This window comes from Hippocampus guttulatus, chromosome 19 (genome assembly GCF_054856545.1).
Source record: "Hippocampus guttulatus isolate MCC_2025c chromosome 19, RoL_Hgut_1.0, whole genome shotgun sequence".
NCBI lineage: Eukaryota > Metazoa > Chordata > Actinopteri > Syngnathiformes > Syngnathidae > Hippocampus > Hippocampus guttulatus.
In genome coordinates, this window is record NC_141279.1 from 8,232,225 (window position 1) to 8,259,589 (window position 27,365).

General features: G+C 48.5%; 1 protein-coding gene and 1 long non-coding RNA gene across 7 annotated transcripts; one reads left to right on the plus strand and one right to left on the minus strand.

The window, feature by feature from the left end:
• Positions 1–2,695: 2,695 nt before the first annotated feature.
• pald1a (phosphatase domain containing paladin 1a) lies at positions 2,696–27,046 on the minus strand. Of its 6 annotated transcripts, none has more exons than XM_086138275.1 (20): positions 26,852–27,046; positions 20,352–20,543; positions 19,531–19,633; positions 18,375–18,554; positions 18,094–18,258; positions 17,791–17,951; positions 17,642–17,717; positions 17,273–17,427; positions 16,895–16,997; positions 16,716–16,820; positions 16,404–16,499; positions 16,205–16,339; positions 15,846–15,962; positions 15,554–15,733; positions 15,118–15,315; positions 14,775–14,915; positions 14,622–14,693; positions 13,953–14,093; positions 6,222–6,377; positions 2,696–3,802 (listed from the first exon to the last, which is right to left on the minus strand). In XM_086138275.1, the coding sequence occupies exons 2-20, from the start codon at positions 20,528–20,530 to the stop codon at positions 3,647–3,649; spliced, it is 2,619 nt and encodes an 872-aa protein (XP_085994401.1). In that variant the 5' UTR covers positions 20,531–20,543; positions 26,852–27,046; the 3' UTR covers positions 2,696–3,646. The 6 variants fall into 6 exon arrangements, with proteins under 6 accessions (XP_085994401.1, XP_085994399.1, XP_085994400.1 ...); XM_086138273.1 differs by lacking the exon at positions 26,852–27,046 and adding an exon at positions 23,900–24,145; XM_086138274.1 differs by lacking the exon at positions 26,852–27,046 and adding an exon at positions 22,465–22,576.
• Positions 24,266–26,904, plus strand: LOC147190080 (uncharacterized). Its single transcript, XR_015104021.1, has 3 exons — positions 24,266–24,719; positions 24,882–25,073; positions 25,914–26,904. It is a non-coding gene; the product is annotated as an uncharacterized LOC147190080 (long non-coding RNA).
• Positions 27,047–27,365: the final 319 nt, after the last annotated feature.

Sequence of the window (27,365 nt, forward strand, 5' to 3'; positions counted from 1 at the left end):
AGGTCTCAATATTTATGGACCTGACCGTAGCATGTCGCAAAGGGAGATGTGGGAAACGGGAACGGAGGCTGTCGAGTGCCTCGCAGGATGACGTTTTGCGCTCTTTTTCCATTCCGAGCGCAACTGTAGGCCGCGAAGAGCCAGGATGACATTCCGCAATCGAGCCGAGTATTCAATTAGAAGGCTGTGGGAAATGACTAGCTACGCCATCCAAGCGACTGCTGTGGTTTGCTCCACACACACACGCACACGTACACGGAACAAGAGGAAGACGAATGATTTTCACATCTAAACTTCTCGTGCTTTTTAATTAGCAGCACGTCAGACATCTGTTCCCCTCCCGGAATGCAATTAATCCCACCAACTTGGATTCAGTTCTGGGCTTGATTAGCACAAGCTACGGTGTCGGCTGAAATATGCCAGCACGCAGAGAAAATATGCAAGTTTTGTTTTTTTTCTGAAGGGGGTTGGAGGAGAAGATGCGAAGCAGCTGCTGGCCTTGTTGTGCCGAGTGGCAGAGCCAGAGACTTGTGGAGCTTGTTATTGTGCCCAGCCTTGACCTTGCTAGCTCGTCTTGACAGCTCCAGTGTCACCGCGAGCGGACAAAAGCGCAAAACATCTGCGGAGCAAATTTTCCGTTGATTTTGTTTTTCCTGGTGTTGGAACCCTTTTTCAGAGTTGACTCCCATGCTAATTGTTGGAGCCGCTCCCTTTTGAGCCGCTTCCAACCCGGGGAAATATCATATAGGCTTGTTTTTCTCTGCCACCCAAAAAGTGGAATAGCCCGCCAGTTTCATGCTAACATAAGATGGAAAATGCCGTTAAAATATTCATGCTAAGAGTTAGCATCGATAGAGGTGGTTTGAGAAGAAACCGGTATTTCAGTAACAGAGGATGGAGCAACACATGTAGACAAGAAAGTATATTTAAAAGGTTTTCAATATATGACAACAAAGAAGACTAATATGCCAATGAAATCCAATTTATATATAAAGAACAAGTCTCCATGTACATTTTGATAAAATGTGCATACGCAAATAGGGGAGATTGTTGTCACATGTAGGACATAGCCAGTACATTGTATTGTTTGGCCACCTTGACCTACATGGTATAAAGACTTGGCAGTCTTTGGCCACAACAATACAGTAGATTGTTGGCAGGTCGAGGACACGGACAATAGTTGGCAGAAACTGATGACGCTACAATGTCTCTGAGCTTTGACATAGTTCATTCGAAAAAGAACCTTTTCCCTTTCAGGCTTCAAGAAAGTTTTGGCAAAATTAATGCTGATGTTTGGCTTTGTAAAGAAACAAAAAAGGCTATTCACAGAGGGGAGATTGTTGTCACGTATAGCACATGATATTATTTTGCCACCTGGAGATAAAACAAGATGAAAAACATTTGGCAAATTTTGGCCAGGCTTAAATGAGGATTTGGGGAAGAAAAGAACAGAGCAATATGGCAGATTGTCGGCATGTATAGGCTTGGGCAACATCTCAACAGATACATTACGGCATCTCTCGATCGAGTCGGCGCCAACAAAAGGTTTTTCATTAACTTGTGCGGCGAGGTGTGTATTAACTGAATTTGAGCATCTCAACTTTCAGATTATGATCATCTGATGAAACAAAATGAGGTGCGTCGCAGAGGCATTTACGCCAGATCGCCTATCGCCTCCCTGTCCGTCGTGGCCTAGCTTTTGCTTTTTTTTCGCAACGTCCTCCGGCCGCTGCTCGACTCTCAATGGCGCCCTTTGTCCGCCGTAATCTCGGGATCCTTCACAACCTCCGGTTAGGGTTTCATGCTAAAGAGGATCGCAATGACGGTTTCAAAGAGAAGGAAGGGGCCCTCCGGAGCATCCGAGAGCCGCCCCCTACCCCCCACCCTCACGTCCTCAAGCTTATCTCGACTCGGAGTTAAGAAGTCGGCCGGCCGGCCGGAATAGGCCGTGCTTTCAAGTAGACGGGGCCTCATCGACTGAGGCGACCGGCTTTCAAAGGGATACTCGAACGTGCCAGGCATCGAGGACGCCATTTGTGTTGGAGGAATATTGGGGAAATTCCTGAGAGAATTAGGCCGAATTTTCAGTTTGCGGAGAGGATGCAATAACGGCGACAACTTCCGAGCTCCAAAAGATAAGAAAAGACGGGAAGCGATCTGCGATATCAGACTTACAAAGAGGACACTTTCAACCCAAGAGCCGTCTGCAGGAAAAGCCCAGCGAGTGAGATTAGCCCGTTTGATCCAGCTAAGCTCCCCATTACCGCCAACGGAAGACGCAAGCATGTCAGGCCCGAGCCACAATGCATCATCTGTTCGGCCTCTCCTCTCCCCTCACGGCGCAGACGCCAGACAAGACAAGAGGCCGGCTGGATATGCCAGCGGCCTCCTCGGCGGCGGCGGCGGTGCATTTACAGCACCAGATGATGAGGAGATAAGTGAGAAGGAGGGGGGAGGGGGGGCTAGGAAGCAGAAAAGAGGGATCATTTCTTGGCTCGAGCGCTCAATGGAAAACTTCCAAGTGAGAAAACAAGAACTCCAGCAACCAGGTTGCAGAAATTCCTAGTAAAAAAAAAAAAAGGACAGTTAAAAAAAGAAAGTAGAAAAAGTCAAACTGAAGCTTAGAATCCAGATTTGGAAAATTCTTGGCCCTGCTTTACTGCTGATGACGAAAGGAAATAAAAAGCAGACCACCTGATTCTGAACGCTTTATTTGAGCGCCTAAAAAAATTTTTTTAAAAAGAAGGCAATGTTAGTCGCTAACTTTTAGCTACCGGTTTAGATTTGTTTTTTTGTTAGCCCTTTGCTAAAACTAGTGGCTACGGAGGAGGATTCAGAAAAGAAGTCGGACTCTGAGGGAATCTGACATTTTCATAAGAACAACAACTCATTATAGGACCAGATAAAAGTCTGAATTTTACAACCGTGAACTCAAATTCTGATCTTTAAACGTAAACACAATTCTCAGGAAATACCTCTGTCATTTTACAAGAATGAAGTCTTTACGGAAAAAAAGTCATTTTAAAAGAAACAACATGAACCCGATTATCAGGACAAATGTACACTGAAACTCATTTTCTCCCAAAGACGTATTCATCCGTCTTTTCAAACTTTACACATTCAATCCCAGGTACTCATTTAAATAAAATAAATGTTTTTTTTCCCCCAAGACTTAAGGTAAAAAAAAGTGTCTGAAAATGGCTGGTAAAGTATGAACAGACCCCAGACAGATGAATTATCTTATCGGACAATCGGAAATTGTCTTTAATGTGAGTCGCAATGTACTTGGTCAAGTGTTTCTGAGCTTGTTTGTTGAGTGCGAAGACTAAATCACAGACGCATATTAGTTGACGTCAACTGTAAACCCAACATATGTAAAAATGGATAACAGTCGAATCTTTTATGTCGGCATGTGTCAAATCAAGACGCACGTCTTCAACTTGCAGGTTGAGTTTCGAGCGTTGCAATTTTTGTCAAGTCAAAAGCCATCAAAACAATGACTCGAGTCGACGCCAGTCCAAGTTGCAATGACTCAAGCGCCTTTTCTCCGCGACGCACTGAAAGCCACGTGCTCATTGTTACCTTCTGTGTATCTTTTTCTTTTTTGTTTTCTGAAAGGCGAAAAGCATGCCGGCGTCCTTTCCCCTCAGAGGAAATGCCCTCGGAAAGGAAGCTCCGGAAGACGGTTCTGCTGCAGCCAGCGCCAGCGCAGCCGACCCAGCGGGGCGTCGTCCCTCGGGCTCTTGAACTCGTAGAAGCTCAGCTGATTGAGGATCTCGTACACTCCCGCCCTGGAGGCCACCTGGCGAGTTAAGTCAGACGTTGACAGGAATTAAGTCAATCTTACAAGAAAATTGGTGTTTAAAAAAAAAAAGAAAAAAGTGCAGGCGCTGAGCGATACTTGGGGGGAGGGGGGGGGGAAGCTCCACAGTCTGGATGCTTGTAGCACTTTGAGATTGTAAGGAATGAAAAATGTATTCCAAATTAACTTTAAATGCCTTGTATATTACATGCGCTCTTTACAGCGCAGATTTTCACCAACTGCCTGTGGGCTCGGACCGCATCCCCCCCCATTCACTCTCCTCCCCCGCCATAAACAAGGTTTTCACTGCACTGCAAATCCCTTTTACAATGCAATAATGTTCCATTCAGGGTCTTTTTTTTTTTTTCCTTTGCGGGGAACAAATGAGTCGGCACACTGAAGCTCTTAAGACAGCCAGCGGATGAGACTTGCAGCTGAACGTCTGGATCGCTGCCATTAAAGCGCAGCACTTAACGTGACTCACGGACTCCGCGACCCAGCTGTCTAAACCGCGGCAAACTGATCAGCTGATGCAAGCCGCCGCAGTAGCCAAATAGACACAAATTCTTCATTTGGTTCAGCAAGGAGACGGAGGGCTTAGGAGCGAAATTTGCTGCAGAAGGACAGGATCCACTTGCCATGAAAAAGTAACAAGGGCAGAACAGGAGGAAGCTTTTAAAACATGCTTGCACAGCACTGGGGGCCACACTCAAAGTTAAAACATACAAAAGAAAAGAATACAAAATACAAATTGCACATGACACCCGCAGCCCAAATACTGGACGGTAACTTTTGTAAAGTTTGTGTGGATGCATGGAGGTCAAACAATAGAGGAAAGTAGAGGCCCTGCGGGGGAGCCTTGGGGTACACCCATCTTAATGGAGAGAGTACAGCTTAAGAGAAATCTGCAAAAATGTGAATTCTCAAACGCTATATAAGCTAAAAACAAAATGGCGCACAACATTTACACGGTTATTCAATCCGTCCAAGTGTCATTTCTTCAGTGTTGTCCCATTAAAAGATAAAACATCAACGAAAATGTGAGAGGGTGTGTTCACTCTTGTGAGATACAGTACTGTGAATTGTGGCCACAGGATACAACCTATTTATTTTTCATTTTGCCCACGTTAATGCGTGGGGCTTTGGAAATCGGAGACTTCATATCATCCGGCACCACGTGTGACCGTGACCAATGAGCTCCTGCCTTCAGGGCGGATATCAAATTAGGGCGCGCGCACACCCACACACACAGGGCCAGCACACGCTGTGGAACGGACAGTACCCATCAAACGCGGAGGCTTGCGTAACAGCGGCTTAGTGTGTGTGTGTGAGTGCGTGGTGGCGAGGACCCCCCGCGGCCCCCTCTGACACTTGGGGCTCGTCATGAATGATCCGGCCACGGTCACTGGTGACAGGCTAACGATCTCGCCCGGAGGCCATTTGGCTGTGATTGGTTGGGAAAGCGCCAGGCTCAGCAGCAAGTGGGCCACTCAACCCGCCGGCCACGCTCATGACAGCTCAAAGCGAGACGAAGGCGTTTTTGAGGGAATCGGGCAACTCAAGTCAAGTTGTTGAAGACAATCGCATCCTGCTGAAGTCTGGCTCCTGCTGGCTCTTTGGCTCAGGATGACGTGTGTTTTTGTGGTCCGTGGCAGCAACTTACTTTACTTTGCCTCATCGCTAGACACGTTTGCTCGCGACGTCATCAGACATGTGAGGCCTTTTTCCACATTTCAATGAGTTGCCGACGGTTGATCGGTGCGAACTAAAGACATTTGATTTTCAAGCCGAACCCCCCGCAGTGACACAAATGATGCTGTTTGGCAAAGAAACATGTTTGGCCAGCGATCCTTTCCTTTGTCACGTGAAATCTTTGAGCGCCGCGGCGACAGCGAGGTGCGTTCGGTATCTATTTATTCCGTGCGGGTTCCCAGCGTGAGCGGGCACACTTTGGAGACGCAGAGCGCATATTTGGTATTCATAACAGGAAGGATATGCCTCCATTGACCGAGCATATTTCCCTGACAGCTGTTTTCTCAGTGATTGTTCCTGTCCATTTTGGAATTCCGCCCCGCTTTTATTCCGCCCCGATAAGGACAAAAATGACGGCAGGGATTTCCATTCGGCGAATTGCAAACATTCTTTTCTTTTGGCCCTTCTCTTCTCGTTGGGATAGAAACCGTGAGCGCTTTTGACGGAATCACAACCAAGACCTTGTGGCCTTTGTTGGTCTGCTTTCGCGGTGCGCCAAGTACGTTTCAGACAAACCTTGTTTTGTCAATATCTGGAATTAACGACTACCGACGGTGTGAATTGCGTACAAATTCAGGTTAGTCGAAGTGCAACGCCGCCCGTGGAACATTTTGAGTGTATCCTTATTTTGTCAGGTGTGCGTGAGAAACTTGAGTGCAGAAGTTACCTGCTCCATCCAGAGTGCAAAGGAGCGCTGCCAGGAGTCCTTCTTCTCCAGGTGCAGGTACGCGTTGAAGAGGATGAGATAAATGTAGCGCTCCAGATACTGCAGGCTCCTCAGCAGGAGTTGATGGCGCTCCTTCTCCGACTTGCCGCTCTTGATCTGGAAGGAAAAGGGCACCAAAAAAAAAAAGGGGGAGTTCAAAGGCTTCTTCAACAAACACTCCCGAGTGGTTTGGACTGTTGACAAGTTTATTCAAGCCGAGGCCCTGCGTGATTGAATAACGTCACAAAAAGCCAAAGTGCATGAAGGTGACAGGAATGGGGATAAAACCAAGCAATAGTTTTGGGGTTATAATAGAATTGCCGTTTTACCTCTGGCTTGTCATTTCAGAACACTAATTTTAAATAAATAAATAAATGAAGATCATCGTGATTCAGGGCAGAACGAAAGCCATTAAGAGGACAAGGCAGAGCTAATTGAACAAAAAGTGTTTTTTGCAAACATAAAGCGCATTTCCTTGCAAAACAGACTTCTTTTGATCAATGATGAGGCTGAAAGTTTCAAGGTCTCCCATGTAAGTCAGTTGGAAAAATTGGACTTCTCACAAAGGCACCGTAATTAGGTTGCACTTCAATTGAAGGTGGAGTGGAGATTTTTTTTTTTAACTACATTTTTCTTATTGAGCCTCAAGCACTTCTCATCACGGCCGCAAACTTGGTTTTCATACTTCCCACCACTGAGTACTAGTCTTTTGAAAATGTGCGCAATTGTCAGACATTTCTCAAGAGATACGAGCCCTTGGTTGTGAGAACCCAATTACCATGTGTGCCCTGGACCCCAAAGAAGCACTTACTGTGTAAAAAATACCAACGACAATCTACATATTTATCCCAACTGCTTAACATGACCTCCATTATATACAACTGTCTGGGACGTAGTCTCCACCGCTGCATACATACATAAATATGACATGGAGGCACGCGCAAAACGGGAGAGGCCGGGGAGAAAGGATCTTTTTCCCCTCATGTCACCGTTTCGAAGTGGCACAAACAAAAAATGTATGCTATTCAGCAATGCCATTTTGGAGCTTCTGAACAATCTTGGAGCCAGTCGCAAGAAGGAGTCATGCGATTTGGCCTCTAGCAAAGCTCCTTTCAAATCTGCATTTCCTTGCTTTCTCTGTCATTTTAACACACTGGAACAAAAAGTGCAATAGTGTTTGTTTCGCTTCCAAGTCTGTCACGTCAAACTTCATTTTACGATCACGACACGTTCCCAAAAGCGGTATTTTTTTCTGTTGATTCGCATTCAAAAGTTTGTTTGATCTGCTGTGCACCGATGGCGTTGTCCAGGAAAGGGAATCCGGAGCACCAGGAACAGCATTTTAAAACGCCAGCTACGATAGTGAAGTTTATGCACGTAAAATGCTACAAAAGTGTCGCTGCCTCTAAATGAGCCAAACGGGCCATAACAAAGCTCAAATCATCTTTCACGCCACTCTCCAACCAGAAGTGCGTGCCGCGTGGTGAAAAGGTCACCGGAGGTCGATCGGACTGACATCTGGTGCCAATTAGCCGCCGACGGGATTGCCGCGGGATAAACAGATAGATCCATATTGGCCCTTCCAGGTTAGCACAAGCGGTCATTCATCACCTCGTGTAGGGCGCCTCCCACTCAAATCCTAAACCAAACCAAAGCCGACCTGTCTGGAGCGCACAGGCGACCTACACATGCGCCGCCCCGTGCGTGACTCAATGCACAGAGCGGCAAATGTCAAGCATACGTGCTGATTTTTCAGGTGGGCTCACAAGTGGAGCCAAAGTGCAATTCCTAGATGGACCGGCCCCTCACTCGCTGCTTTGCGTGGGAATGTTGAGAGCACGTACGCTCTCGCGCTTTCCAGTACAGCGGGGGGGGGGGGGGGGGGGGGGGGCTCGCAGGGGGCGACGAACCAAAACCCCGATGCAAGCCTCGCAAAATAAATAAATTCATAAATAAGTACTTCGCCTCGGTCCCACTGTAGAATCTACCAAGCAAACGTCACGCGGCCGTTTCTGACAGCATACACGCGCGATCAAACAAATACCGTCCGGCCTCAGACTCGAGGAGTGAGCAGCTGAGTGAGTCGGGAACGAAGAGGAGGAGACGCCTCCGTGTTAAACGCTTCTACGGCTTCCAGCCATCTGTCTTTTTCCAGTTGCTCAGCCACATTGTCACCATTAAATCCCCCGAAGTCAAGAGTGGATTTCTCGAAGCAGGGCTCGCTGGAAAACCGCGTACTGCATAAGCGGCAGCAAATTAATGCAACTCTGTACTCTTGCGGTTAAGACTCTTTCGAGTCTCGTGCGTCACGACCTCTGGGAGAATGCATATCAGACATACCATGAACATTTAAACGGCCTGGCCAGCGCACAAGCACGAGGGTGGGGGGAGGAATGCAGACGAGTTGTGTGTCAATTCCATCTCTGGACCAAAGTGCAAAAGGGTCTCCAGAGAACAAGCCTGCTAGAGCCGCAGTGGGAGACAAAATATCTGGCCGCGTTCACCGCCGACTCAACGACAGTAACTATTGTTGTCTCCGGTTTCGACCGCTCGTGCTGAAAAAGCCGACCTGATTGACACGCCGTCAAATAAAATGAATTCTTGAAGCATCGGAACCCGTCACTGACTGAAAGCGGCTCGCCGGGTGAAGCGCAATTGCGTATTTCCCGGGCACCTTCAAATGGTTCCGACCGCCGCATTGCCATTCTTGCTTGGCATGAAGGCACGGCGCCATCAGCGTTCTACTCCCACAGCGAGTCTGTGTCTCACAACGGCAGGCTGGAGATAAAAATACAGCATTTATTACGCGCTGCAATCGGTCTATTGAGATGAGCTCTCCCCTCCGAAAAAAATCGAGTGCTGCAATGAACTGTTTCAAAGCGTACAAGCACTAAGATAATCAAAGACCAAAGCCAAAGGTCATGGCTACGATACTCGCGCCTGGCGCCGCATCGTCGGGGGGCGAACGAGGGCGCGAGCTTTAAGTGCCTTGAGTGGCCTGAAGGCAGAAAAAGTAAACCCCCCATCGACCAACAACCTTGAAGATATTTCCCTTCATGACAACATTTCTTCACTTCACTGACTGAACTTAATCTTTGTCACCGCAAGTAGCCCGAGACTCATTTTGGAAGCGACATTTGTGGCCGCGGGAAAATTCTATCCTATCCTTCATTGTTAGTCGGAGGGGGGCCTCAATTAGTTCTGTTTTTCGCTTTTCACTGCACATGCCGCTCGGCGAGTATAACAATGTGCTTCGAAAGGCACATTTGGCGGCCATTCCATCAGGAGGCAGATTGTGAATTTGCAGTTATTAACGATGCAACGTTTAAGCCAAACAACTCTTAAAGGCGGATCAGGAAATGGGGCCGGGGGGGGGGGGCAAACCGTCTGCAATCAACGGCTTTGGCTCGATACACTTGTGAGGCGCGTTTGCTCCGCTGAGCCGTTCCATTGATTGGTTCCTGGACTAGAGTTCAAATACAATCAGCACATCAGCCGATGACGACGGGAACAGGCGGTGAGTGGCGTGATTTCCAACGTGCTCGTTTTGAGACGCGTGAAAAGTGAAGCAGAGAAGAAAACTTGAAATTGTGTGTATTTATTCAAAGGTCTTTTCCAAAATGGGGAAAGTGGAATTGATTTGCTGCTACTTGCTACCTCGTGCGAACGGCTGCTCCCGACATGCCAACTGTAAATGTAGATGCAGTCAGTATCCGTACGGCAACAACAAATTAGAGCAGAGGCCTAACCCCTAAACTAGAATTATTATTACCCATGAAATATATTTTGTTGGTTAATGTTTTGGGGGTATCTGAAACGGTTTAATTGATTTAGATTATTTCCGATGGGGACTATTGCTTTGGTTTTCACGCAGTTTGGTCTACAAAGGCTCCCCTGTAACACGTCACATGTATTTTAAACTACGGGCGGTAGAGACGAAGGCCATAAATGATAATTGAAGCGATTTACACTGCCTTCTCAATGCACCGATGACATTGGAGGGCTTTGTTAACTCATCTTGCCATCGGGGCCAAAAAGCGCACTCTATTAACAGCCGGCAGTTGGTGTGTCAAAAGGTCTGCACCGTCGCCATTTAAATGAGATGAATTGATTCGTCTTGCTCCATTCTGGCATTATACTGTGCATCCTATTTATCCTTGATTTCAAATGAACAAGGTCCATTACTTTTTAATTCCACATGTATTTGCGCAGCAATACATTACGCGAACAAAGGCCACGGTGCCCTCAAGCGTCACGTCAAACACGGACTGCAGCATCATTTCATTCGCCGATGTAGAAACTCCCCGAAAATAAATACGCTCCGGGAACAGCAGCTGACTGATGACAGCTGCTTGACACCCCCCCCCCCCCCCACCCCCAGCTCGCCCCCTTCGACTGACTCGCCAAAGCTAACTGAGAAGTCCCGTGAGATGATTATTTGCCCCCCCCGCACATGCTGCCAGACATTCTCGTAAAAAAGCAAATACGGCTACATCACCAGTAGCATCTGAAAAAAATCGGAGCTGGCCGCATCTGCGCCCGGTGCAGGAAACTCAAGCGACCAAGTGCAAATATTTAGTCGCCGTACTTAAAAGGGGAAGTCTTGAGAAGAATACGTTATGTGCGCCTCCGTGAATCTAAACACGACATTCCGATGAATATTGCGTCTGGGGAAAATGAGTTGAGCAGCAAAATGCACCTGTTTTTGTCCGCCTCAGGGGGCGGTCATTTTGTCACTTTCTGTCACCTGAGAATGACATCACGGTCACTCAGGGACCAAGACGGCCGACGTGTTTTATGAACCTGTCAACAGCTGCGGCTTGCAACTCAAAAACATCTGAGGAGGAAGCCTTGAGGAGGAATTCAAAGAAATGTAAATGTATTCCAAGCAAGAAGAAGGGAGAAAAAAAATGACAATGTTAACACTGTACAGCCAACATGAACAAAAAAAAAAAACGGATCATAGGAATGCGTAATGTTCCTCCGAAGCTTTTGGCTCTCACTGCATCCGCCATCTTTCCCAAAGACGTCTCCCGGCTTCCCCTCGGAGAACCTGCTCGCAAGGCCTTCTCCCCTTTCCCCAACTATTTTTTCCATTCCCCCCGTCCAAACCGCAAGGGCCCGTCTTTTTCAACACACTGTGATTTGCCCTCATTCATTCTTAATTTGTGCCTTTCACGAGTGAACGAGAGGGGGGAAAGGCATCAGGCAGCACTCGGTCCTCTGTAGAGCTGCGATGTGAGGGGAAAATGTGCAATTTTCCATAATGTTCTATTGATTGGCTACACAATTCATAAACAAGGTCCCCCTGAGCTGCTGCTTGATTATGAGGCAGTGTGACCGTCGGGCTTTGTGAAAAACAAAGAGTACAAGCCTTCTTTCTTTTTGTTTTGTTTTACGATGATGACTCCGCCAAACTTATGACGCCCAAAAGCCATTCCAGAAGCAAAATGAGTTGGGCAAGTCATTGTCACCCAATTGTCTGGAATCAATTCATTTGGCTCCATGCAGAATGAAATGACAGTGTATAATGACAGTCAATCTGTCACAATGCTAAGTGCAGTTGGAATGGCCACTTTAACTAGAGCACAACGCAGCAAGGTTTTTTTTTTTTTTTTTACAAAATATGTCAAATTAGCAGTTTTTGTGTCAGAAGAAATTGCCTGCGCGGGGGAACGTTTTGCTTTGTCGATTCCTTTGAATTGTTTTCAGTGAACGCACTCGCATGATGGAACGCACGCAGAGACGTTGTCACCGAGGCAGGCTGAATTCAAAGGAAGCCTTCAGTTCAACGGCGATGTTCATTATCATCCGGTGCTAATCATGCCAAGAGAGGCCAGACCGGGCGTCAAACGGACGGGGGCGCCTGTCAACGCCAGCGCAGGGAGCCCAACGTGCAAGGCAGGCATCAGCCAGCACGTTTCCCCGGAAGGAGGCGAATTTGCCCGCCTGCTCTTTTGGGCCCAAGTGTCGGGAGACGTATGCGCCGTGTGGGGGTCACGCCTGGTTGGCCGCAAGGGGATTCGTAGCCTCCCTTCCCCCTTCATTTAGTGGGCCCCCTCTGGGAGCTGCCGGATCCTCCGGGGTCTCTGAGTGAACATATATTTTTCTCGCTGGAAGACACATTTTCCAACCACTGGTGAAGTGGAGGAGGGGGTCTTTAAGGCAGTACGGGTGGGGGGGTGTTCCGCTATAAGAGGGACGGAGTGGTGGTGAAATTTTCCCCTCTTGCAGCAACATCTGGCACTGTTTAGCACCTGGACTGCTGCTTTCAAGCAAAGAGGAAAGGGAAAAGGGGCGGGGGTGGGGGGGGGGGATTGCTGCAATGGCGGCAGTGCCAACACGTGGCCTCCGGATAAGTCAAGCCTCATCTCAAGTTGGATTTGAACTCCGGGAGCTCATTTGTGTCAGTTACAAACTCCAAGCTAAACACACTCGCGGCGCTAAATGCAAGCAAACCCAAAAGGCGCCATTCAAATGTACTCATTCCCAAACGCACCCCCTTCCCAAACTCTTCAGCATCCCCAACTCGCCCCCATACGCACCCTTGAAAAATGGGGCAGATATCCTGTATATTTTCAATTGAGATCATATTCCATCTATTAAGCTAGTCACATGTATTTTTTTTTAAATTTATATTATTTAAAACCCAATAAATGTCATTACCATCGGCCGGAAATCTCTGATATACATATTTGGTCAATTAAATGTTTTTCTCCAATTGATCCTATTGGTCAGTGCCCGCATAGGTCTGTCTGTGGTTTTTACAAATGATTGACCAATCTAAAGTGTGGAAAATGCTTCACTTCACTCATTCATATCATCAACTTTTTCATTCCATGAACTTTTTAAGGGACATACCCGCTTGAACATCCGGACAGATTTGGCACACCCTAATCTGGCTTCCCGATAAAATCGAAAAATCGCAAGCGGTTGTTCTTCGCGTTGGCTTTCCTACGCCGCGTCACCGAGAGACAGACCCGGACCCCGACTGTAGGCGGAAGACAATAAGTCCCATTGATAGGCCCACCGAGCGGGCCCGGTTGCCGACGAAGTGCAGAGGCGCAATGATTGCAGCGTTTGTTCAAAAAGGCATAAAGCCGAGCCTTTTTCTTTCACAAGCTACTTTTGTTCTCCTTCGACTTTGTTAGTTTACACAGAGAAAACCAATCGAAAGCAATCAAAACAACGCATCTTAACATATTGTACATATTGTTCGGAAAGACTTCCCTCTTTTCCAGCCAACTTTCTGCATCCGGCGAGGACTTTCCATCTCGCAAGACTGGAAATTGATAGATGAGCTATCTGAAAGCCCGCGACGGATATTAAGGAACATTTCATTTCCTTCACTGCTTTTCTTGGCCCCTTCTTATCCAACCAGCTTCCATTAAGTTACATCATAATCAATTTTTCCACGCTCGGCCGCTCGTGCCCGCATTCCTCTCGTTCATGCGCGCTGGACACCGGCTGAGGTGGGAAAAAAAGAGGCTGCCTTTCCCCCTCTACGGGACACTGGCGGTGAGTGCAATCACTCAGCGCGCTACATCTTTTGATAAATATGTACGGGTTCATTTTGTGCCTTGCGACGGATGTTTACGACCATCATTTCAGGGTCCTTTTGAAGTGTACACTGCAGTAGTGAGAGGACTCCCCCCCCCACCCCCACCCCCCAGTTCTGAGACAGAGTTTGACCTGTCTGTAGGTACAGATGATGATCTCCCTCAGGTGGTAGTGCATGGGCGTCATGGTTTCGGAGACCGAGTCCAGGGCCATGTCCACCTCGCGCTTAATGCGGTGGCCGTCGGGGAGCAGGCGCACCAGCTGCATCACCACCTGCAAAGAAAAGGAAAACCTGTTAAACCAGAATCTGGCGATGGGGGGGGCACAAGGCGGCTCATTGACAGGCCGCTTTGTGTATTCGTAATACTTTGGCGCCATCTTGTGGTAGCTAAATATAGACTTACTGTATCTTGTGGATGGGTGTCAATTACCGGTACTCTCTCAGATTGTTGCTATTGTCCTGAGGAGCTCCGGGCCTATTCATTGCATTTTTGAAATGCAACAAGAGTTGAAAGAAGCTGTGAAGCCCCGGGATTTATGGCAGACGATGCGGTCCACACAAAGCCGTAAATGGGTCCAAACCGAAGATAGACACACCAAAAGAAATTTACTCTAGTGTGTGAGTGCGCAACTGTAGCTCTCCTTTCCCACATGCCAGCGTACTGGATTTTTGAGATTTGGATTAGCTCACATGTGCCCAAGGAGCACTTGATGATTCTTTCTACTGGAGGCAAAATCTGAATCTAAAAAGTCCAGTCATTTATTATTAGCCCAAAAAAAGTGTGCACAAGAAAATATTACCTGAAACTCCCCTTTGGTGTACTTGGCATCAGGGACGCTGACGATCTCGTCCTCGGGAAACTCCGGAAAGCCCTGCGGGGGGGATAAATAACTCCTACTTTGTTCCGCTTTCATAGCCGTGCCATGCGGAAACGCGAGAGCGGCGCACCGTACATTGAAGTGCCACAAAGTGAGCACGGAGAGCACCGTGGCCGTGGTGGTCCTGCCTTTGCCGTTGGAGCAGTTGAAGACGAAGGCCGAGCGCGAGTCCTCGGCCAGCGAGCCCTTCATGGCGTCCAGCAGCGTGTCGAAATCCTGCCCGCGCAGAAAAACCACAACAAATATGAGGCAAGACAGTCCATCCATTTGATCCATTCATTAACGGTGAGTGACACGGGAGTCTAGAATAAGAACGTAGAGATGGCTCTGAGCTCAGGTTAGCGGGGAATTAACCAGTCCGCGCGTTGAGTAACATTTTTGGCGAATAAAATCTGCGCGGTCGCCGGTTAGCGGTTACCTGCTCCCAGGGGGCGGCGCAGTCGGGCAGAGGGATGCGCTTGTAGGCGAGGGCCGGCGTGGCCTTCTTGTGCTGCGCCAAGATCTCCTGCGCCGTCAGGACGCTCTTGAACATCTTCATCTGCTTCTCTTGCTCAAGACTCACTTCCAGCCACTTCTGGGCACGCAGAATCTCCTCCTTGAGGGACGCCTCCAGCTTCTTCAATCAAAACAAAGTCCAAGTGCAAGTGAGTCGTCATATCCCAAAGTATTTTTTTTTCCCCGACAACATTTTCTACACTGTACATTATGCTTCCACATTTGTGTTAAAATATGATGAAAGTGATTTATAAAAAAATCTTTCACTAAGTTTGAATGTGCTTAAAGCAGGTGGGAGGGGTACGTTATATAGTTTATATTTGCAGTCAAAACGGCTCAGATTTGACCCTCCTCTCGACCTCAATGATGAGCGGGTCCGACGTTGGGATGGCAATGTGCTGATCCAAGCGCGACGGCTCCCTGGGTGTGAAGATCTGCCCGTTGGCTTCTAAAACCAGCTCTTCCTGCAGGTTGACCCACAGAATGCGGCTGTGCTTGCGCTTCTCGTCCGTCAGGTGGGCCAGCACGGCTGCGGCCGCCTACGCGCGCGGGCGCAAAGAACACATTTTTGAACGGGGAAGCGACAGGAAAATAAAAAGAGGACAATCGACAAGCGACGATGAAACACTCTGGGCGCGGGTGGCGCGACACCTCGGACGTGGGCTGCGACATTCCGTAGATGGGCATCTTGGGCACGCGTCTGAAGTTGAGCGCCTTCATCTCCTTGGCCGTGCTCAGGACGTCGGGCGCTAAATACTCGCCAGCCACCTGCACAACAAAGGAAACGTCTGTCTGCAATATGTTGCTGCTGTTGTTTTACAAATCTAACAGTTTAAAGGTTTCTAACTAAGGCGATAAGGATGCTACAATTGCAATAGCCTGTCTATGGCATTTCCCATTATCTGTTAGCATTGAGCTACTAGACTATAAGTGGAAGTGGCAAAAAAACAATTTGAAGCAAGCAACAACCAAACAGCCACAGCTCCCTGGCGGAGGTAACGGCTGCTCACCAGAACGCGGGCTCCTCTGGTGACCAGCTCGGGCGACGCCGACAGCTCGGAAAGGTCCATACGTGCCAGCAGGCGGTAGAGCCAAGTATGGCGGCACATCCACTGGCTGAAGTTGGACACGAAGGCGAGGGGATACTGCAAAGGCGTCACAGGAATTTAGCTGCTGGCCGATGGCGCTCGACGAACTCCCGACACCCACCTGCTCGCGGAGGTACGCGTTAAACACAATCAGGTAGAAGTAGCGCTCCAAGCTCTGCCGGGTTCTGTTGAGGAAGTACTCTTTGGTGCTGCTTCCCTAATGGGCAACACAAAGAAGGAGATTCGTCCGGTCAGGCCTCCATCCGCTTATTAAGTCACTAACTGTCGGGGATGTTTATATTCGTTCACGGCCTCCTAAATTCATCCATAACTCGGAAATAACATTTGTGTAACTTTTCATGGAAAAGGCAGGAAGTATTAAGCAAAAGGAGGGAAAAAAAATTGAGCATTAACTTGTCCGGAAAACACCAACCTGAATCTGATAATCGTCTCCGATGCCTTCCAATTTACTTTTGTTCTCGTAGATTGCCTCTTTGATGTTGTGCATTTCCGAACACAGTGCAATGGCCTGGTCCACCTGACGACAAACAAAACAGCGTCGCAAGTGCGCCGGCGTACTCTCCCACAATGAATCCGGTGAGAGAAACTCACCTCCTCCAAGACTTGCTGTCCATTTGGCAGCTTGACGATCAGAGACTGGATGATGCGGAAAACGGGTCTGGGTTCCGCACGCGCCTCTGCCGGTTCCTCAACCCTGAAATATTCATGACGTAAGTGTGCCGGGTTTTTACATTTATTGTGGGGGGGGGGGGGGGATACTTTTTCGGCACGGCCACAATAGGTGAGAAGCCACGACACACAGCTTATGAAAAAAACATGAATTTACACTTTGACCCATTCAACGTGATTTTAAAATTGGATACACAGAAGTGCAGTAATGTAAAAATAAGTACTTTAAAACCCCATTAAAAAAAAAAAAGTAAACTCTGATGGGTATCCAGTGACCGGATGATGAAAATAAGGCCTTACGGAGCCGGCGGGCGAGAGTTGCCCCAAACGCGGTTGATGGCCAGGGCGCCCAGGATCATGGCCAGGTTGGTGCGGCCGACGCCCACCTGGCAGCTGAAGAGCACCGCGGGAAGCTTCGGCGTTGCGTCGTGTCGCAGGGACAAGCCGGGACTCTCCTGCCAGGGGAGAAATTAAGTCAGCCGTGGGAGTGCAGCGAGTACAACTACCTGTCAAATTTGCGGCCCGTCTCGGTCCCGATCACTGTGCAGTCAAGGCAAAGACATGAAGAAGTTTGTATATGTGGCTCTCATAGTGAGCCCGTCTCCGTGTCCCAATATTTATGGACCCGACTGGACAGAAACCCCGCTAATCAAGCTTAGTTGGACTCACCCTGAGTATGTTGACAAAAGCATCAAAGTCTTCTTCTAAAGGCGCTCCCTCGACGGGCAGCGGCAATCTGTAATATCTGGAATGAAGAACACAACAAACGCGGTCGGCAATTTCCGAGCCACGGCCAAAAGGAGAAGAGCGGAGATCACCTGTAAGCCGGCATGGTGAACACGGGCCGCTTGTAAACCTCCTCGGTCACGTGGATGTCCTCCTCGCACGTGATGACCACCTTCTGAGGCTCGTCTTTCAGGTACTCAATGTCGTCGTACACGTAGTAGGTGTTTTCGTTCAGCTTGGCAAAGTCGTGGAGCTAAGAGTCAACAACAACGGCAAAAAATAAATAAAATTTTAAAAAAGCACCGGACCACGATCCGAAAAAACTACCCGGAGGTACTGTATGTCTGCACCATTCTATATAAAGTGGCCCCGCCCCAGTTTGAAGTCAAAGTCACCTCCTTCCTGACAGTAAGCTCCAGCGCTTCCACCGGCTGCCCCTTTTCCAGGCCGTGGAGGTTCTCGTGGAGGTTCTCCTTCCTCCTGGGGGTGTACGAGACAAAGTCGTCACCCTTGTGCAGGAAGACCACCGGCTCCTCCCGCACGCAGACAAAAACAACCTCCTGGCAAGAAAAAAAAAAAAACGACCAGAGACATCAGATGAATATTTTTTTTTTTGAAGGCCAGCACCGGAGGAGTGTGAGCTAATCCTCTGAAAACGCCAAAGGTGGCAGGTGACCTCGTGTCCTTGCGCTTGGAGCCTCTGCAGGACGCGTTTAAAGCCGCTGGGGCTGGGCTGACCCATCCCATACAGCGGGTACGATCCCTTCACCTGACGAAAGTTGGGTGCCCCGAAGGAGCCGGTCGTGCCGAGGACGTCCGCTTTGCTGTACACGTCCTGCACCATGAAGTACTCGCCCTAGAAGGAAAGCGCAGAACAATTACATGTCTGGCCACTCACCTAAACTGTCCATTTGAGTGTGAATTTTTTTCACCTGTTGAAGATGGATGGGCGGAGGGAAAAAATGCTCCAAAATACTCTAAAAAGGTCAAGTGTTTCTTCTCTTGTCTCTTAATTTATTTCCAGATGTGTATATACCTTTTCGGACATTTGAGTTTGGCCCGCCGACTCCCCAAAGACTGCTGGGATAGGCTCCAGCATGCCCGCCACCCCTCGTGCGAAATTAAGCGGTTCCGATAATGGATGGATGGTGTGTGGTTAGCAAAGACGCTTGCGTGGGAACTGCTGCCATCTAGCGGACACTTGTATAGACCGTCGCTCATCCAAAAGCTGTGGGTGGCGTGTCTTGTTTATTGGCAAGGGAATATGTTGTCAGTGATTTAAAAGAACATCACAGAGGTCCTCCAGTTCAAAAGTACCATCACCATCATCATCATCAACACTGGCACCGATGCTGAAGTAATGACAGGGTGGGCTCATTGGCAGCTTTTGCTTCATTTTGAGGTTTGTGTCGCATGAACATGCACCAAAAAAAAAAAAAATTAAGCTAATTCATGTCACTGCTTGCACGCTGGAAGTTCAATTGAATGCAGCCAAAGTGCACACCGTGGCACCATAAAGATTCAAAGGTTTTTGAATGTTTTTTTTTTAATCACAGAGGTGTGAATTTCATTTTTAGAATACAGCAAAGTCGCCTGGATGTTGTGAAGATCACGTGCGACGTGAACTGACTTATCCTTGGCAGCCGAGGCTCAATGCTGCCAAGCGAGTGAGGTGGCCGATCAAAGCCCTGATTCAAGAGCCACAAGCTTCCTGACACCAAAGACGGCTCACCGCCTCTTAAAACGCTGCATGACAATGTACCTGCGCCACGTTGCCCTTTGCGTGTGTGCGTGTGTGTGTGTGTGTGTGTGTGTGATCCAGCACACTGCACCTGCACCAGGTAATGCTCGGGCATGGCGTCTGATATCCGTCCGACTTTGTAGTTGCTCTTGCGGATGTCATCGTGAATCTGAAACTCCTGCTTGCAATTGTAGCTGCGAGTGTGCGCCCGCACATGCATACAAACATGAAAACATGCAAAAACAAACACACACATAGCGGCAGCATGGTGAGAGGAGTCAATTTAATTATCAGCCGGTGTTTACAAAGCCTACGCTGACAAATGAGATGATAACAGGGGCAAACACTGAGGCTGGAGGCCAAGGGGGGCGGGGGCTACGTCACCAAGTGAGGAGGGATTACTACAAGGGCTGCAATCATTAAATGGAATCACTTGAACAATTTGAGTAGGGGGGGAAAAATAAAAGTCAAAGCTAAATCTCGGCCTCAGAGCTTTGCGGCGCTCACTTTTCCACACGGAGTGACGTTACGGCAGTCGCGCGAGCCAGAGCGTACTGAAATGAGTTTGCGCAAACGCGGCGGCGGGCAACCAGGAGGAAACGATTACATACTCATTCGCTGACACCCATGTCACTCACCAGACCGGGCCCCGCCTTTTAAAAACCATGTACGCATACTACAGAAGAAGCTGAGGACGGCAACCCCAAGCGGACAAACGACGGACTTGATTATTCCATCGACAATCAGTAGAATGCTCGATTTTAAAAATATGAAATTACTGCGGCCCTAGTTTATGTTGCAGGGGGGGGGGGGGGGGGGGTCTCCACAACCAAGAGAGGGAGTCACACCTCGGCAGTGATCAAAGGGGATCGGCACCCAATCCACACAACGCGTATTCGGGGAGGGACTTACGTGATGACCACAGGCGCGACCTTGTTGGTGATAATGGACTTGGCCTTGTTGTTGTGGACGTTGACCGTGTGAAAGGGGCTCATGCTGAGCGACGGCCTGCTGTCGGCCATCCCGTCGTCGTGGACACCTTGGTCACCTTCAAGCGGCGGCGGCGGCGCTGCGCTGGCAGTCGTACCCATGCTCCACCCGAAGCTGCGGGACACACGGCGAGGGAAATTACAAAAAGGTAGCGCGACTTTTGACACAAGAGAAACATCGGCGTCACTGAGACAAAGCATGACGAGAAGGCGACGAGACCAGGATACGAGGATGACACAGGAAGGCCATTTTTGCTCATTTGCTCAGATTAATTTCTATTCATTCTGCGGAGGATGACACAAGTTCATCCTCTCGTCTCCGGACTGGATGCGAACTCCAGTGACCGCCGCTCTCCTTTTTGTTGCGTCTTGAATGGGCCGGTCCCGACTGGACCACCTCCAAGTCTACAAGAAACCACGGGTACTTTAGGTGTGGTCCTAACCAAAAAAATAAAATAAAAATAAAAATAAAATTGTCCCATCCTGAAGAAAATATTAAGAGTCCTACATCACCATCTACAAGTTGTCGTTCCATAAAAGGAAGTCAAGTATTCCCTTTCCCTCACCACATACCAAAAGCATCTCCGACCCTCGGATTTAACATCAGCCTCCCGCAAAAAAAAAAAAAAAAACGTCAGCGCAAAGAGGCATCTTACGAGTGGCTTGACGAGAGACTTGCACTTCCAGAGGCTTTTCGCCGCTGCTTGTTGTCTGCCATGGTCCAAAAAGGAGTGTGAGAACTTGGCATTCCGTCCCAACAGAAACCTTCCTCTTCCCCCGCCAGCGTCGGTGCGGTGGGGGAGGAAGAGACGGGGGAAGACCTCCCCTTGGCACAGAGCTTTCAGAAGTCATCCTACTTGGGGGCGGTCGCAAAAAAAAAAAAAGCATGGTACAGAGGTACATCTGGTGGCCATCTGGTCAACATCATCGATCCAATCGGTGGAAGCAGAAAAAGAGATCTCAGAAGAACGTCAGCATTTTGGCCTTTCGAGAGGAAAGCGTCACACTGTGGAACAGATCTGGACAATGCCTTTCGTTGCATCAATGACGAAAACGGATTCCGGAAAACCGGTTGCAGACAAACAACCACTCGTGAGAACCGGTCGCGGCAGCACGTTTACGGCGCAGCGGTTCAGTCGCGTGAAATTCCAAAAAAATAAAAATAAAAATCGCACGATGGACGCGCAACTTGGTTGAAAGCGCGCATGCGCAGACGCGCGGACTTGACCACAGCGGTTCCAGCATGCCGCAGCCCGAATTAGCGAGCTCACTCGCAGGGCGGAGGCCAGGGCAGAAAATAGCCCCGAGTCATAAACATCCTCCTGAAGCCCCGATCGAGTCAACTTATCAGAGGGGCAGTTTGTCACGGCGAGTCCTCACGGGACCAATAACAATTCGGATTTCCTCTGGCAGTAGGAAGGCAATAAAAAAAGTTTTTTTTTTTTTAAAAGGATAAGGAATTTTTGGGGGTGTAGCCATATTTAGCGAGCTCACGGTTCCGATGCTTTCCAATACGGATCATTTATTCGGAAACAAATCTCTGAATTAATTTTCTCCGGTCAACCACTCTGATCCGCTAGCGTCCCATTTTGAATGTGAACTCTCCGCGACTGGTGTAAGAAAACCATGGCAACCGCAACCGCCTGCCAGCGCGGGCCCATTGAAATTCCGCCGCCGTCCCGACCTCTGCGTGCCATCGTCTTTGGGACAAAAGCCGTGCGAGGCAGGAAGGAGCCTGCAGCTGCAGGATGCATCTGTTGGTGGCCCGAGGAAGGATGCGATGCGCTGCGCTCCTTCGCAGATGCTCCGCTTCGACGGACACTCGGGAGAGCTTTCCCGCACCAACAATGTTGGATGAAGTCCAAAGTTGGGACAACGTGATCAAAGAGTAATGCTCATTCTCCTCGAACAGGCCCAAAAAAATAATAAAAAATAAACGACAATACTGCTAGCCAATCTGGTGGCCCGTGATTGCGTTGGCTTCAAAATGCAATCGGACGAAACCATTCGGTCCCCCTCATAAGACACACACTTACTTGCTCCCGATTTTCGAATCCTTTTTTTAGTCTCGGTCCAAGCCGATCTTTACAAAGCCACAGAGCAAATTTGACACAAGGAAGCGTTGGAGCACCTCGAACAGGAAGCGCTCGGTCGCATCGGCTATGCAACATCCTCTTTGAGGTTGCGCACACGTGTCAGCGCCGAGTCAAAGCGTAGGATTGCGCAGGACATTGCGCTTTCCTGCGCTGCACTATTGATGCGGCAAGGAAATGAACTCAGTGCTTCCTCTGTACCGCAGAGGACTCCCGGCGACACGTTGTTCCCAACTTTTGCCAGTCCGACCGCTGTTTTGCACGGTCGCCGTGTCAAAACCGCTCGCTCGGCAGAAGCAGAAAAAAAAAAAAGTATGCCCGTGCTAAGAATATGACATAAATCCTGCGGTAGCGCTTCCGCCTGCTTTCCTGACAGCCCAATGACAGGCTACTAAAAAAAGCCTCAGCAGATCGACTTATAAAAATATTTCAGTTGAAGACACTTTTCCCAAGCTGCAGTCATTCCAACGGTCCCCGCTCCCCCCTCCAAGCTCGACCGACCGCAGCATTCTGCGTGCAACCACCTTCACGTGCGGTCGGCGAGTTTTTATCAATACGGTCGATCGTCTCCGGCGGTCCTGCACTGAATTGCAACTTGAGCGAGTTGGCCTGGAGTCCAAAATCAAATGGAATCTAGAAAGCCAAAGCGGGTGCAAGGCTAGTTACACCCTGGACTGGTCACCAGTCAATCACAGGCCACTTGTACAGTCAAGTATTGGGACAGGGACTCGGTTTTTGGGCTCTCAACACCCCCACAACGGACCCTGGTGATGTGCCAGATTCAGCTCCCGGTTCAGTCCTGTCGGGGCATTTTACTGCCAGTTTTGTCTTCAAGCGAAATGCATGCTCGTTGGGATTCGGGTCAGGTGATTGGCTCGGCCATTGCATAGCGTTCCACTTCTTTCCTTTGAAAAACTCTTTGCAAACTGCTTTTGGGTCGTTGTCCGTCTGCAGTGTGAAGCTCTGTCCAATGACGTCGGAGGCATTTGGCTGAACGTGAGCAGATTGCCCGAGAAACACTTCTCAATCGATCTTGCCGCCTTGACACATGATCAATAAACACGAGGGAAGCGGTTCCATTGGCAGGCAAATTCAAGCCGAAAGCCTCTCAGCATTCCCACCGCAACCGTTCAACACCAGCGATGAAAATGAATAAATTGCTTTCACGGTATTATTTCAACCAACGACTCGTCAAGACATCTGACCTATTTTTTTTTACAAATGACGCGGACCATCTGTAGGTTTTTAAAAATCAAACGTGGCCCTTAAGCACAAAAGGTTGCCTACACCCGCATGACACCATCAGTAAGTTATAGTAGTAAGGAAGGTTTTCAGTCACATTGACGCATGTGTGCATTGTCAAGTATCAGCGTCATACCTAGCGCTCCGCTGCCGAGTCCAGCATCCGAGAAAAATGGTACACCTAAAAAATTTTTTTTAAAAATGGGCGAATGGCTATCCAGGGCAGGCGGTGGTTGTCTCAGTGGCACATCCCGGCTGGCATCGCTGCTATCCGTGCGAGTCAATCAGTGCGCGGCTGATGATTGCAGGCAGGCGAGAGGAGGCGGTCGCGCATCCCGTCAATGGACGCGTCCTAGAAGCGGGCGGTAGACTTTTGTTGTGTTTTCGGCGCAGCGGTGTGAAGAGCATGTGCCGCTGCATTAACAAAAAAAAAAAGGATGTGGGGGCGGACCCGGACGAGTGGCTTACTCATCAGCTCCTCCACCGCCATCCAATCGCTGCGAGCGCAGCCTCCTGGCAACCCGCTGCCTCCCACACACACACACACACACATACAGACACCGCAGACCTTTTAACAAGACTCTCCAAACACAATTCAACCAGCGGCCCTCAAACTTGTACCCTCTGACGGTGTCATTTATACAAACACGGCAAAAACAACTCTCACAATTTTTGCTCCAATTCAACAGATGCTGTGCTGCTCCTTCTGGTGTGTGTGTGTGTGTGTGCCGTGGCCACCTGCACTAATGCTACTCATTCCTTACAGAGGATCAAGAATAGATGCCAGAGAATATTGTTACTTTTAAGGCTGAAACGAGTCCTCCAGGATGAGGATAAGCGTTTCAGAAAATGCACGGATGGATGAAGGCCCTCTGAGGAGACCAACTGACCTCCCTGAATTTAACATTCAGACGCCGCGCAAGCGAGACGAGACGAGCGCAAACAGATGACATCACGTAAGCCTAACTCCGTACGACGCTCTAATCAGTGCATTCATTAGCGCTTAACGCGTGTCATGCAGGAGGCAAACACCGCTCACAGCTGGGCAAATAAGTCGGCTTCAAGCCGACGAGCCGGCATCCGTCCATCATCCCGACAATGTTCCGTTTCATCCGCAGATGTTCAGGAACGTAAACATCGGTAGCTGTTCCACCAAAGACGACATGGGAACATTCTTTCCCAAAAACGATGAGCTCAACAGTACGATTTCGAAAGGCAAATCGAAAGCAGCCACACCTGTTCCTTCCTCCCTTCCTTCCTTCCGGGCCAAGACTCTTGCAGCAGTTGCAGCAACAGCAGCAGCAGCCAAGGTGTCCTACACGCTCACACGCCAATTTGAAACACTTCCCATCACATTTGAAATGTGTTGGACCCCACACATGAGGCGGAAAATGCGGCTGTTCTTTCCGCTCTTGGTATCGATGCGTTGGATACTGTGGACGAGAGAATCACGAGGGACCATACACGTGCAACAAACCTGGAGGGGGGGGGGGGGGGGTTGTGCTATTAAAACCTGAAATTGGCAGACACACGCAATTATTTGAGAAAAACAACAACAATAAAAGGGGAAAAAAAAGCAAGTGTTCCGTTCTTGACAGAGTGACAGAAACATCCTCTTTTGCAAAATGTTTCGGAGCTGGCGTGTGTCTCAGAAGAGGAACCAGGAGAGGGAACAATTTCACCAGAGATGCCCTTTTGAAATGAATCAAATCAAACTATTGTGTCAAACATTCCACAACGCTGCTACAGATTCCAACCGCTTGCATACTCCTGAAATGTGGCATCAAGATTCCAGCTATAATGCCCTCCAGATAAGATAGCTACTTTAATTAAGCCAACGCACATTCGTTAACATGACAAAGAAAATGTGATGATAGAGCGCAAAACAAAAAAACATGGCGTTTTTTTTGTTTTGGTGGTTAGGTGGTTAGCCTTATGCGTCTTCTGCCCTCTAGTGGCAGAGCCCTGAAATATTCTGACTTGTGATTATCAATGGCACAGAGAGATCAACAAACCTCCAATCTGAGTAGGACTGAATAGTTTCCATTTTTTTGCAGTGCTGTTACAGGCACTGTGCGGGGGGGGGGGGGGGGGCTTTAGCATCATGATTGATTAACTGCAGTTTGGGCTGTCGGTTTCTGTCATTACAGCCCAACCCCCTGGCCCTGCCGTTAGTCCCTGGGGGTAAGAGGAAAAGCGATAGGTTGAGTCCCGGCACAACGCATCAAAGAGCATCGTGTGATCTGCCGTCGAGCCCCGCAGACACTTTGCAAGTTCAACTGGGGGAAACTTAGGACTGTGCTAGGCAAAAGACAATTAGTTCAAGACATAGACAAGGCAACTATGGTCAACATCTTTTCCACAAATGGATGTTAATGCTGGTAATTTTTACAAAATGATGAACCAATGTCCCCCAACAACGATTGTATGGCCATCTGACGTTAACATTTGCTCAATTTCAAATGCTAACGAGAACCGTGCAACTATTTTGTGTTTCCTCACAAGACTTGCCCAAAAATGTTTATCAATGGAAGCATTATTAAGAGTGACCATTGAAACACTTGAGGCTCACATTTGAGTACAATATTCCTATTTCAATAAATGTCATAGGATCTTTTTTTCTTTTTTGGGGGGGGGGGCTATTCACTGACCCCCGATGACGAAACAATGATCCAAATGACAATATTTGAATTGGAAATTTGGGAATCATATTGTCAGTAATTCTCCATTTTATTTTATTAAATAGCCACCTCACCAAAAGTAATCATTTGCACTAGTTTTGCATTTTCGAGCGCTGTCTTAATGCCAAAGGAGTGGGAGGGGATTGGGGTGTCCCCAAAAACACATGGGTGCCCCTGTGCCCCACTTTCTCCTTGATCCGCACCTTTGCATCGCGACAACGTTCTGTATTGTTCCTTGGTGAACGGTTCCAAACGACATGAGTTAGCAGGGAGAGGCTAAGGTTGGCATCCTCGTTGCAACACAAGGAAAAGGGAGAAAGAGAAAGAGCGAGCTCGTAGCAGCCTAGCCAGGGTGCCCGAAAATCAACCAAGTGCTCCCCCAAACTTTTCACAAGACGCGAACTCACCATTGCAGCTCGCGGGGACGACGAAAAGAGTCCAAAAAACAAACCGTTTGGTGCACGAACGGGAACCGGGAACGGGATGGAGCCGGTGGCTGACGTTTTCCCCGTCACGCCGGGTCACGCATTGATTTTATCTTTATTTGATTTAATTTTTTCCTTCTCGGGGATGTCGACGGGAGGGAAACGCGAGCTTCCACAGTGGAGAATGGAGTCGAACTGCGCATGCGTAAAAACTTGATGGAAAGGCAGAGAAAACGTTTATCGATTAATGACAACGTCAACCGAAATAATAATTTATTGAAATCATCATAACTTGTGTTTCTATTGGTTGTTAGAACACAAACACACAGATGGTGTCATTTAAACGTTGAGCACATATTGATGTCGTGGGAAATATCCAAAATGACAATCCAAAACTCAACTCAACTTTATTTCTACAACACTTTTCCAAAAAAAGTGCTAGACATTGTCTCTTACATCTTAAATGTGTTCATTTATTTACTGTAAATAAAAGGAC

Bases quoted from the DNA above. Each gene is read 5' to 3' on its own strand.
- pald1a (XM_086138272.1), bottom strand. From the start codon at position 21,176: ATGCCAAGTTCTCACACTCCTTTTTGGACCATGGCAGACAACAAGCAG. The intron at 17,952-18,093 runs GTGACTTTGACT...GTTGACTCTTAG, and splicing joins AGCTTACTGTCAGGAAGGAG to CTCCACGACTTTGCCAAGCT. The intron at 15,734-15,845 runs GTGTCGCGCCAC...CCGCGCGCGTAG, and splicing joins TGTCGCAGCCCACGTCCGAG to GCGGCCGCAGCCGTGCTGGC.